At 40.1% G+C, this 12,397-nt stretch overlaps 1 protein-coding gene across 1 annotated transcript in view; it reads right to left on the reverse strand.

Annotated features, from left to right (window-relative positions):
• ANKFN1 (ankyrin repeat and fibronectin type III domain containing 1) overlaps positions 1 to 12,397 on the reverse strand; it is a 138,885-nt gene that overhangs the window by 11,320 nt on the left and 115,168 nt on the right. Inside the window, exons 15-16 of the mRNA XM_059997018.1 lie at positions 10,428 to 10,594; positions 3,159 to 3,372 (exon numbers count right to left, since the gene is read on the reverse strand). Of these exons, the coding sequence (XP_059853001.1) occupies positions 3,159 to 3,372; positions 10,428 to 10,594 (381 nt within the window). The remainder of the gene's footprint in view (positions 1 to 3,158; positions 3,373 to 10,427; positions 10,595 to 12,397) is intronic.

The raw sequence follows: 12,397 nt of genomic DNA on the forward strand, positions 1-12,397 counted from the left end.
TCTTCCCAGCAGGGAGTGTGTGTAACCCGTCATCTGGCCAACGTGAGAATTTGGCACTTATGTGTCACAGGAGAGGCCACCCTCGTACAGCCAGGGGGGACCCACTTAGGACCCTGTGGCCAAGAGAAGATTAAACACTGGGAAAGTTCTGTGAGTAGAGAGGGCAGACAAGGGCTGTGAAGTGGAAGCAGAGTTGAAGAGTTGTTTGTAGAATTATGTGAATTGGGGAACAACAGAGGGTATATCTATCCTGCCTTTAAAAAATGCCCTTTCGAGCCTATACCTCGCCAGCTTCTGCCCTCCCTCCTCCTCCTCTTTCACAGCCAAGATTTTGAAGAGTGTATCCTTGCTGATCCCATTTACTCCCCGATCGACTTCTATTCGGTTTCTATCTCCTTTCCTTCATAAACTGCTGTCATCAAGTTTACTGATGACTTCCTTGTCGAAAACAAAAAAACAAAACAAAAAAATAGAAGCTTTTCAGTTTTATTTAACCTTTTACCATCATTTGATATGTTTTAATTTCTGTGACACTACTCTCTTGATTTTATCTTCTTCCTCTGGTTGTTACTTCTTAGTTTAAGAAGTCTCGCTGTTCTGTTCCACAGGGATCCTTCCATAGTCTGCTCTCTTACTCTACCTGCTCTGTTTAGGAAATATCAAGCATTTTCATAGCTTCATCATTCATATGTCAACAATTATTAAATCTATATTATTAGTCCAGTTCTCTTTTCTGAGCTTCAGACCCCATACATCTTGTTTTTTTCTTTTTGAATGTTTCTTTTTGCATGGGATGTCCCAAAGCTAACCTAAATTCAACATGCCCATTCGCTCAAGCTTGTTTCTTCTCCTGTCTAACCTGTTTTTGGTAAATAGTATCATAATGTCCTGAGGCACTGTGTCCTCTGTTAATAAGCTTCCTAATTGATCTCCTGCTTCCAACATTGGTCTCTTCAAGCAACATACAGATTGGATTCTAAAGAAAAATTCAGATTATATCAATCCTTGCTTAAAAGTTTTCAGTGGCTTTCCATCACAGGTAGAGTAAAATTCCAACTTCTTACCATGCCCTGCCTGATCTGGCCCTTGCCTTTCTCTGTACCCCCTCTCTTACCACTAGCCCCTTTGTTCACTCTGCTCCGGTACTTTGGCTTTCTTTCCACCCTCACCCACCTCAGGGCCTTTTGCTGTTTTGTTGCTTGGAATATTCCAACTCCAGATCTTTGTATAACTGGATCCTTTTTTTGTGGCTGGTTCAAATGTAACCTTCACAGCTAGGTCTCTGCTGTTCATCCTAGTGGATTCAGCACTCTCCCTACCCACCGTGATTGCTGTTTTGTATTATGCATTGGAATATTCACTATTTGAAATGATCTTGTTTATATTTTCATGTCAGCTCTGTGGGAGCACAGACTTTGCTTTGTTTATCATTATATCCCTGTTACCTTGAAGAGTGCCTGGAACATAGTGGGTAACCAATAAATGTTGTTTTAAATGAAAAAAAAAAAAAAGGCAGTATCCTTAGATCCTGAGTGCAGCCAGACTGCTTGCCGTTCCCTGAACTACAACACAGTTGCACATTCTGCTTCCTCTTCCTATAATGCTTTCCTCTTTCCTCTTTTTCAGCTCAACTCCTACTTATCTTTCAGTACTTGACTTTGTCACCTCTTCCAGGAAGCTCTCTTTGATCTTACGATTTCCTGGTTAACACCTTCATTAGACTCTGTAGCACCCTATGCATGTCCTCATTATAGCACATACGCAATTAGTATGAAATTGCTTGTTAATGTATCTGTCTCCCCTGTTAGATTAGCTTCTGGCAGGGATGGTATTTTATTTGTATCCCCAGCCCACTGGGAATCTATAAAAATCTACTTAATTATTTTGTTGAATTATTTGTTAAATCATAGAATCCTTTGGTAATGTAAATTAGCTGTCCCCCAAGTTCTTGCACTAGCCAAGATTTGATTTTCAGACATTGATGTTTTAAAAATGTACATAACCTTACTTATAGAAAAGGTTCACGTTCCCACTGAAGTTTTCTGTAATAAGAATAACATTAAATACTATACTTACAATTTATTGTCTACTATGTGCCATGAACCTCTGACATAGATTGTCTTATTCACAAATAACTTTTCAAGGTGTATATGTTATTATTCTCATTTTACATATGCAGAAACTGAGACTTACACGTAGTGATCTGTTCAAGCGCATATAGCTAGCAAAAAAAAGCTGGAATTTGAATCCAGGTCTTTGATTTGTAAGCCCAAGTTCTTTCTGCTACGCCATGCTGCCCCCTATGGGACAAGTTCACATTTCAGAACTGTTTATTAAAAATATCAATTATTATCATTGTAAAGCTTATAAAATTTGAGGTTTTATAAGCTACAGAATCAGGAAGGTTGCTTTGAATACCATTATTTTAATCAACTAGAAAAATGGCATTAGTTTTAACATGTTCTAGGCAAGAGCATTATATTGTCTGTGACTAATAGGCTTTCTCTCTGTTTATAAGCATAAGGGTGTTTTGTAGAAGTCTGTATTAACTCAACTATGTTTTTTCAGTTAGTATTTGCTATGTAAACTCCAGTTGAATTCCCGAGAGTGGAGGCGACTTGCTAGGCCTCTCCTCCAGCTTGTCTGTAAGTTGTCTCCTGATTGTTGTATCTATGATGAGACCAGTCTACTTATTTGGCCTCAGGCTCAGGATTCTAGTGTATCCACGGTTTCTCTCTTTCCCAACTCTCACCCCACGATATTGGTGCCATGTGGGTGGGAAGCTTGCCATGAACTTTACCCAGGCTAGGACCTACTTCCTGCCTCATTCCTGTCAGTCCCTCCCTATTTACTGGAGGCTGGGCCTGTTCTCTTTATTACCTGGTTTTGGTTAAATGCCTTTTTTATCTTGGAAGCTTGGACGAGAACTGGACTGAATCTTCCCCACCCCTAAATGGAGGTGATCTCAGGTCATTGCCCTAGCTTCCTACCCCTCCCCATTCTGATTTTGTTTCCTCTGTGCTTCTAGACTCTTACCACTGAGTGGTGTTTCCTCCTGCTTGCTGGAACTCATGACTTAGCACAAAAGAACCTCATCAATGGAGATAGGACCAAGAATCTGGTGACTGAAATACAGAACTTTAGATCTTATTGCTTACCGCTCACTGCCTTTCTTCTGTGCATCTCTGGGGATGGGGATGGTGATGGAAGACAGTCTATATGTGATGATGTAGAATTGATCTTCTTTAGGTTCTGCTCATCTGAGGGGTCTATCAGCTTAGTGATAGATAAGCCAGAAACTGGTTGTTTGTATCTTGCATAATGTAGAGCATCCATGATCCACCTCATTTCACGCCAAACTTCATCAATTTGCTTTGGGATAAAATGGTAAAAGACATTAATTATCAAACAGGTTTAAAAAGGTTTAAGTTTCCCTGAGAGTCCAAGATGATACATCTTCCACAGTATTGGTTTTGAGCAAGGGTAAAATATTTTCAACATAGGTTTGCTAAACCAGAAAACACCTCTTCTTTATAATCTCTTGTGTCTTGCATGTTTTTACCTGAGAGGCTATTTCATTTAGTGCAAATAGTGGAAGACCTGGATTCCAGCTGGGACCCACAACTTACTGGTTCTGTAACAACCTTTGGCAAATTACTTGACCTTTTCCAGCCTCAGATGCCTTATTTGTGAAATGTGGACAAGACATTTCCCCTTTTATACCTCACAGGACTGCTGTGATGACTGGGTGAAATGATATATTTGAAGGTCCTTTGTAAAACTGCAGGGTACATTTCTCATACATATGAAGTGTTACTAATTCTCAGCATGTAATGAAATATTTCTCATTAGGATATTATGGGGAAGGCATATGATGAAGTCTGAATTTCAGAACAGGTGAAGAAAGGAATGTAGTTTTAGTTCTATGTGAACTAGAAGAACAAAGCATCACTGGAATAAGCAGAGATTCTTGGACCTATTTTAATAGAAATAACTTTCATATATTAAACTTACTTTCTTACATATAAGTGCTTCTAAAGTACAAAACAGCTTAAACAGCGTATTCTTCCTAAGTGATTTAAACATCCTTGTAATTTTACAGTAGCCCATTTGATTTCTGGGTTACCAAAGTGATTTTAACATTTTCATTATAAAGTATAATAGTTGTTACTCAGTTGTAAAAGTCATTCATATTTTTGTGTCTATCTCTGTAGATGACAGATATTCTCCCAAATCTTAATAGACACTGTCCATAAACTTTCTGGTTATTCTGACTCTCTCCAAGGAGGTTGTTAATGACATTTTTTCATGGGACCCTGGAGCTTGTGATAGGCTTTGCATCTAATTTCACTGGGTGCTTTGAGCAAGCCGTTAACTTCTGACCCACTTACTCAACTGTAAAAAGAAGAGGTCGTACCGAATGTCTAAGTTCCCTTCCAGCTCTGACACTTTATGATTTATCTTTGAAGAACCTTTGGAAAGTTGGTGTCACTCAGTTTCCAGGTAGAAGGTGTTCATTGTATGAATACTACAAGGTTAAGGTCTCTCTGATTGTAGAAGGGAGTATCCAGTGTTCTATTTTATTTTCAAAATTCCTTTTTTAGGGCCTTAATGTGTACTTAAAGAATACTCTCTAAAGAATCCACAAGCCTGGTGCTCCCAACAAACAGAGTCTGAAATTGAGAGAGTCTGTGGTGTTCAGAGTGACAGGCAAGCTTGAGTGAACCAGTGAATGGCACTGCAGCGTTGGTAGCCATTTTCCCTTGCTTTCTAGTAATGTTCTGTAACGAGAGCATTCAGGCTTTGTTAAGGCAGTGAGTTGGGCTGAAGGTTCAGCAGTGGCAGGCCCATGAGGAGGCTCTGAACAATGTAAAGAGAGAAATCTGAAGTTCAGGGGGTAAGGCTAAAATGGAAGTCCAAGTCCAGACTTGGACAGATTTTCTAAATGGGATTGTTGCTTTCTTAGCTAGCTTTCATTGATCCGACCTCATGCAGCATACTCTCATCTCAAAGTTTAAGGCACTGCATGACTATGGACAACTTTTGGACGTCCTGCCAAGGGCAGGTACTGTGCTTGTGTACCTTTAACTTTTGGCTGTGTAAAGAATAGGTACTCAATAAATGATTATTCAGTGAATGAAGGTATGAATGAATGGGTATCTAATTCTTTAGATCTCTGCCCTCGAACAGAGTTATTATGAGGATTAAGATGATGTAGATGAGTGCACCTTGTAAGCTGTACGTTGTCATAAAGTTTTCAGTTGTCACAGTGACAATCATGGTTATTGTAGTGGATGGAATGTGGCCTCCCGGAATACATGTCCACGTCCTAGGCCCTGGAATTTGTATTACCTTGTATGATAAAAGAGTAAATATTACATTGTATGGCAAAAGATGTGATTAAGGTTAAGGATTTTGACAGGAGGAGTTCATCCTGGATTATCTGGGTGGGCCTTAATTCCAGTGACAAATGTCCTCATAAAGACATTCTTATGAGAGTGAGGCAGAGGGAGATGTGGCAGTCAGAAGAGAAGGAGGCAGTGTAACCACAGAAGCAGAGATTGAAGTGAGGTGGCCACAAGTCAAGGAATGCCAACAGCCACCAGAAGCTGGAGGAAGCAGAGAACAGACTCTCCCACTCTCCAAAGGGAGTGTGACGCTGCCAACAGCTTGATTTTAGATTTCTGGGCTCCAGAACTGTGGGAGAATAAATTTCTGTTGTTTTAAGCTACCCCGTTTGCGGTAATTTATTACAGCAGTCCTAGGAAATGACTACAATTATTAACAATCTACTTGTTCTCTTTGGATGGATTGCTTTAGCCTTATTGCTGAGGATGGATAGTGAGAGTTAGTGTAGAAATTTAAAAAATTATGTGTAGAAACAATGGTTATTTCTTAACTTTTCTCAGTGATGAAGTGAAGAGGTATTAACTGAAGAAAAATCAAAAACATAGGTACAGGGAAGCCTATGGACTGAGTTTAATGGACTTAGCTAAGTAGCTCTAAAAGAAGTACAATTTTCACCCATTTTTACCTTTTACTGTTGATCTAAAAATAACTGCCAACATAATCCCCCTGATTTTAATGTCCAAATTCAGCTTCTAAAGACTTGCTGACACGTTTTTTAAAAAGAAAGACCATGAACTTACTAGGTCTGTTGGTTAAAAGTTTTGCATCCATTTCTCACCCTGCCCTTTAAAAATTTTGGTTTTCATCCCCAAAATTACACCCCTTTCTCTGTACTCAGGCAAGATAATATTTTTATTTAAATGTGAAGGTGATTGGTTTTCTCACAGCACAGTTACAAGGTGCTTGAGGGGATGATAGATTGGCTATATTTAATGAGCTGTGTTTCTATTACAGCTTAGGAGCATTTGAAGCGTTACAGTATATAAATTATAGCCTAATTGCCCTTTAGGCTTTAGCAGCTCAGGATATGCCAAGTGCCAAGTCTCAACACTTTGACATTTCTGCTGCATGTGTTGTCTGTAAAGGCTGTATACCTTATCTGTGATTTTCTACACCTCCCCTGGCCTAGCCCAGCCCTTCCCCTTTCTGGCTGCACTCCTTGGCTTCTTTTCCTTACTGTATTTACATAGACTCCCTTGCTGTTTACATTGTTTGGTTTGTGTAGTGCCTTCAGCACTGTCTTAGATCTGGAATCCTACAAATGCTCTCACAGTTGTCACTTGCCTCTGCAGATTATGGTGTGTGGTGAGCTGAGCTGTGAATGCCAGTGGGTGAATGGCTGCAGCTGGTTTTCATTCTGAGCAAGAGAGATTGAGAAGCCCAGTATAGATAAGGGGAGAGATGATATTGCATTAGCTCTGGCCAGGGAAGTTATCCATGTTGGATGGAGCAAGGCAGTCCACTGAAGGCTGTGGGTGCAAGGAGAAGGTTTGGTTTCAGCCTGGCCAAGAAGTGCTTTTCTGAACCCTTTGGGAATTAGCTTTTATCCAAGTCTACGTTTACCTGGCTGGCTGGAGAGTATGTAGAGGCCGCTCTCAAGCTGCCTGCTTTGGGAGACCAGAGCAGGCTAGAACTTTAAAGAATTCCTGGCCTGGCCTGCCTTTATCCATCCCACTTACTGGTGTGATGAACGGGAAAGAGAAAAAAGCAGTGGAGCCCTCGACTAGGTGAAGGAGAGGAGTGAGAATAGTCAGCTGGAAGTAAGAATGGAGCCAGAAACTCTTGGAGTAGTTTGAGACTGTGACAGACTGAAGAAAGTCAGCTTTCTTGTGTTGGAACATAGTGGATTCAGGGGAGCCTTAAGTGGAGTAAAGCAGAAATGGGACTTAAGGTATGATTAGAGAAGTGCTTCCCTAAAAATATTTATGGTTGTTAAAGAAGTCATGAAATGTTAGAGCCAACCAGGTGCTTAGGAAGGCGTCTAGTCCAATTCTTTTATTTTATATATGAGGAAATTGAGGCCCCTGGATCAAATGCATTGTCCAATACTCCAGGGTTTATCAGTAGAAGATTCAGGACTAAAAATGTATGCTAATTGTCTTCTAGTCATTATTCGTCTTACTGTGTTCCACTATTCCTTACACTGGGTTCAAAAGAGAAGCCAATCTTTCATATTCTCCTCATGCTTCATTCTTCCTTTTCCCACCACCTTCCCCCTGTCCGTGTTCTACTTTTACTGGCAATAAAGTAAGTGATGTAAATGTTTTGAATTTTTAAATACTGCACTCTCAGGTCAAGAAAGCAAGTAAGTTCTTGAAAGGTTTGTTTTTTTAGTCTAAGAGGTCACCTGAAATATCTCATTTAGGATGAGAGAAGTAGGATAGGATTTGTCTGCTCACACTTTGCAAGCATATTACAATATCTTCTTCCTGAGTACTTAATAAACCCACAATCTTGCATATCATGTTTTAAAGCATTTTCCCTTCTTACTGATTAATAAGTGAATGAATGTATAATTTATTGCATACTTATTATGTGTGGGCACTTTAGTGAATGCTTTGCATGCATTCCCTTGCTGAATTCTCGCAGTGGCCCTGAGAGCTAGTACTATTCTTACCATCATCCCTGTTTTACAGATGAGGAGACTGAGATTTAGAGAACTTTATTTGCCCAAAGCTCACAGCATTTCCTCATCTTAGGTCCTCATTACTTGCCTGGAGGGTTGCAATAGCTTCGTATCTGGTTTCCCTGCCTTTAGTCTACTTCTCCTTAAATCTAGGAACGATATGTAAATTATTTTAGTAGCCAATGAGAATGAGTACTTACTATAAACAACCAGTGTGGCCATACCAATGCGAACGGGAGGAATATCCTCCCCTGCGTGAATCTATCCTAAACATCTGTGAGAACCTATGACTGACTTTCTCCAAAACTTTGGCCAGGTCCCTATTGCCTGCAGAATCAAGTACAAATATCTTACCATGGCCTTTAACAAAGCCCTTGTGTGATCTGATCTCATTGCTACTTTCATTTTTACCTAATTTCTCACTACTGCCCTTTACTCAGTTTATGCCCCAGCTAATCTTGACTACTCATCATTCCCCAGATACGATTTTTCTGCTCTCTCTGCCTTATCTGTTGATTCTTTTTCTTTGCCTCTTAGTCTATTTCTCCTCACTACAGACTAACCCATCCCTATAGGCCCAGCTCAGTTACATCTTCTATGGCAACTTTTTTATGCCCACAAATGTAGGTAAATTTTTACTTCCTTGTGTTGGCACAAAACTTTTTTTTTTTTGTACCTCTCTTTTGGCACCTAACTCATTTTACAAATAGTGTTTGTACACATTTCTTGTCTACCCTAATGCATTTTAAACGCTTTAAGGTCAGGGACCATGTGTAATTCAACTTTGTATCTCCCTTACAGTGCCTGACACCTGGGTGTCCAACAAATATTTATTAGATTGACCTGAATATATGTCAAAGTGATATTTATGGTGGGGCTATTGCTATTACAGAAGTCCACACTTATCCATGGTTTTGCTTTCTGCAGTTTCGGTAACCATTGGTCAACTGAGATCTGAGAATATTAAATGGAAAATTCCAGAAATAAATAATTCATATGTTTTAAATTGCCACTGTTCTGAGAAGTGTGATGAAATCTCCTGTCATTCTGCGCCGTCCTGCCCAGGACGTGAATCATCCCTTTGTCCAGCGTATCCCTCCCATTAGTCACTTAGTAGCCACCTTGGTTGTCAGATTGTTGCCATATTGCAGTTCTTGTGTTCAGGTAACCCTTATTTTACATAATAACGGCCCCAAAGCACAAGACGTAGTGATGCTGGCAGTTTGGTTATGACAAAGGGAAGCCACAAAGTGCTTCCTTTAAGTGAAAAGGTGAAAGTTCTTGACTTAATAAGGAAAGAAAAAAAAATATGGTGAAGTTGCTAAGATCTGTGGTAAGAATGAATCTTCATTCCGTGAAACTGAAGGAAAAGAAATTCTTCGTAGTTTTGCTGTTGCACCTCAGACTGCAAAAGTTCTGGGCACAGTGCATGATAAGTGCTTAGTTGAGGCGGAAGAGGCATTAAATTTGTACAACAAGATATTTTGAGAGAGAGAAAGAACATTCACATAGTTTTTATTATGGTATATGGTTATAATTGTTCTATTTTATTATTGTTAATCTCTTACAGTGCCTAATCTGTAAATTAAACTTTAGCATAGGTATGTACGTATAGGAAAAAAATAGTATATATAGGGTTAGATACTATCTGCGGTTTCAGGCATCCACTGGGGGTCTTGGGATATATCCCCTGAGGTTAAGAGGGGACTACTGTATATTCATTTAGTGCATTGGGTTACTACAGGCGTAAAGATCGTAAGATTTGTCCAAGGGATTTAGGGGCAATTTCAGACTAGATCCAAATTCTCTTGTTGACTGGTCAGTACCCCTTTCTCAAGACCCTAAGATATCACTGTAGGGCTTTTCCAGAAAAGACCATGGACAGGGAACACATTTTTTAACCTCTGTAGCTGCACATTAAAGTGTCAGTTCAGCCAGAAAGAAGTCCAAAGGATGAGAAATCTTAGGTCCAGCTGAATTTGGGTTAACATAAACTGATGGGTCGTTCTCTTCTCTTTTTCTCTGGGATATTGAATTAATTAATACAGTTTTTCTCTGTGTTGGAATTATCAGTGGGCTGCTGGGTAAGGATAATATTCTGATCTCTACTTCTGGCAGTGATTTTTCTCTCCAGTATGGGAGACTACTGCTACCTACCACAGCGGCTGATACAGCTCTTACTAACACAGTGTTTTACCTGTAGCTTTTTCTTAAGCCTTTGTATAAAAACTCACATTTCCTTGAGCTCTGCATTTTAACCAAATCAACAGGCTGTTTGCACATGGTTGTCTTTAAATTAGCCCAGATTGCGGTTCTTTCTTATGCTTGGTTCTCATCCCCTCCACCATGTCCCTTCTTTCTCCCTTTTACCTCAGAAGAAACAAACTGTTACCTGAATGAAATCTAAAACTTGCTGGTGTCTTTGTTTGGCAGCTGCAACCTCACTGTCTGAGATTGCTTCCCTCAGGGACTGTTGGGTATTCAGAGAATCCAGCTCCACAACAGCAGAAAGGCGGCAATACAGACTAATAAATTTCTCCCTGTAGCTGCAAAAATGAACTGGAAAATGGACAAGCAAAATAAAACATGTTAAGACCTGGTATCAAAATAGAGAAATTCATACCTCAGAGGAAACAAGTTGAATGAAAACATGATTTATTAATCCTATCAGTGGAAAATATTAGGCCATAAATAAATTATAAATGTGCTCTTAAGGGGCCAGTTGTCTGGCTTTAGTCATACAGTATTCCCTTTTAAGGTTTACCAAGTCCTGGTAAGGTATGGGGAAGTGGAGCCGGCTAAAGCTGCAGTTTATGTTCAGCCCCTAAAGTTGGGCCACTACTGGGAGAATAAGTTTGCTTATCACTTTAAAGGGGGGAAAAAAAAAAAGCAAGTAGCAATTTGAAACCTAGTTTTGACTGCCATGTCTGATTTCCAGTATGTATCTTGCATGTTCCTTTCCAAGGCCAGAAGTCCCAGAAGATACAAGGCATGCTTTTCTCAGCGTATGTTTTGTCTTTTGTCTGGCTGGGAAATGTCTGTAAAGACCTAGTATGATGAGTTTTGCTTCTTCTCCTGCCTCTCCACTCCTCAGCTCCTCTGGAAGGATGATGGAGCTAACGCTCGATAGATCATTTTTGTCTTCACCTTCCTCTCTTGAAAGATAATGGGCCAGAGGCCAAAGGAAACAGTCTAATCTTCATCTCTGTCATGGAGGAGGGAGAGAGGAGTGTGGGACTCAGCCTGGTGCAGGCAACCTGAGGTGATCCGATTTTTCATACTTCTCCGACTGGCTCTGATCATATACCATAACTTCAGATTCCAGTAAGATGAGGAAAGCATCCCAATTCAGACTAGTGTCGTACCAGTCTCTTCCTGGCCATTGCTGAGTTTGGAGACTCACTCGCCAGGAACCTCACTTACTCTGTGTGCCTCTGACCTGCGTCAGTGTGTTTTGTGCTTTGGAAATAGGGCTGTAATAACTCAACAAATCTGTGGAATGGAAACATTTTTATTTTGGCTTCTTTGGTGAGGAATTCTAGGAAGAACATCTAACTACTGTCCTTGAGCCTCTTTGCTGCTGATTCCTGAGACCTAGACCTGGACATTTAGGGAAACTAAAACCACATACCTCAAAATGGGGCATCTGGTCATCTATACACCTTACTGAGGGAGCCCTACTTTAACGCACATTGAGAGATTTTGTGTACCCTACAATTCCCGTCTTACCACTGCCTGCTTCCTTACTTGATTTTCTCTCAGGATGAAACTCAGTTGAGTGTAAGGGTAACCTGCTCTGTTTGTGTTTCCTCCTATTGAAGTAGTAGAGAAGAATGGAGTGAGGTCTCCAGTGGCCCATCCTTATTCCAGCTGTGCACCATTTCAAGGCAGTGTTTCTGAATTCAAGTAGCTTTGGTTCTGGGTTTTTTTTTTCTCTCTGATGTCAGATCCTTCCCTCTCACTTTCTCTGCTCTAACACTTCCTTGTCTGACAGAAGAACTGATCTCATTAAATGACAAACTATTGAGCTCTTCCCAAATGATCTACTTTTCATGCTTTTCCCTGGTTACAGACCTCTGTAGAGCTCCATCTTGACTCAGGATAAAATCGAAACATCACTATAAAGCAAGCTCCTTGAGATCTAGGATTTTAATTTATCTTCAGTCATATCTTTTGCTTGTGAACATGCCATTTCCTTCTCCTCCAATACCCTTTTTTTTTTACCAGTACCTTCAGGTCAGATTCTTCTGATACTTGAAAATTTTAGTTTAAATAATCTTCTCCTCAGTGAAATCTTCATGGACACCTCTTTCCCTCCAGGCAGAATTAGTTTCTCTTTTTTGTGCTCCTAGACCACTTGTT

The sequence above is a fragment of the Delphinus delphis genome, chromosome 19 (genome assembly GCF_949987515.2).
Source record: "Delphinus delphis chromosome 19, mDelDel1.2, whole genome shotgun sequence".
In the NCBI taxonomy this organism is placed as follows: Eukaryota; Metazoa; Chordata; class Mammalia; order Artiodactyla; family Delphinidae; genus Delphinus; species Delphinus delphis.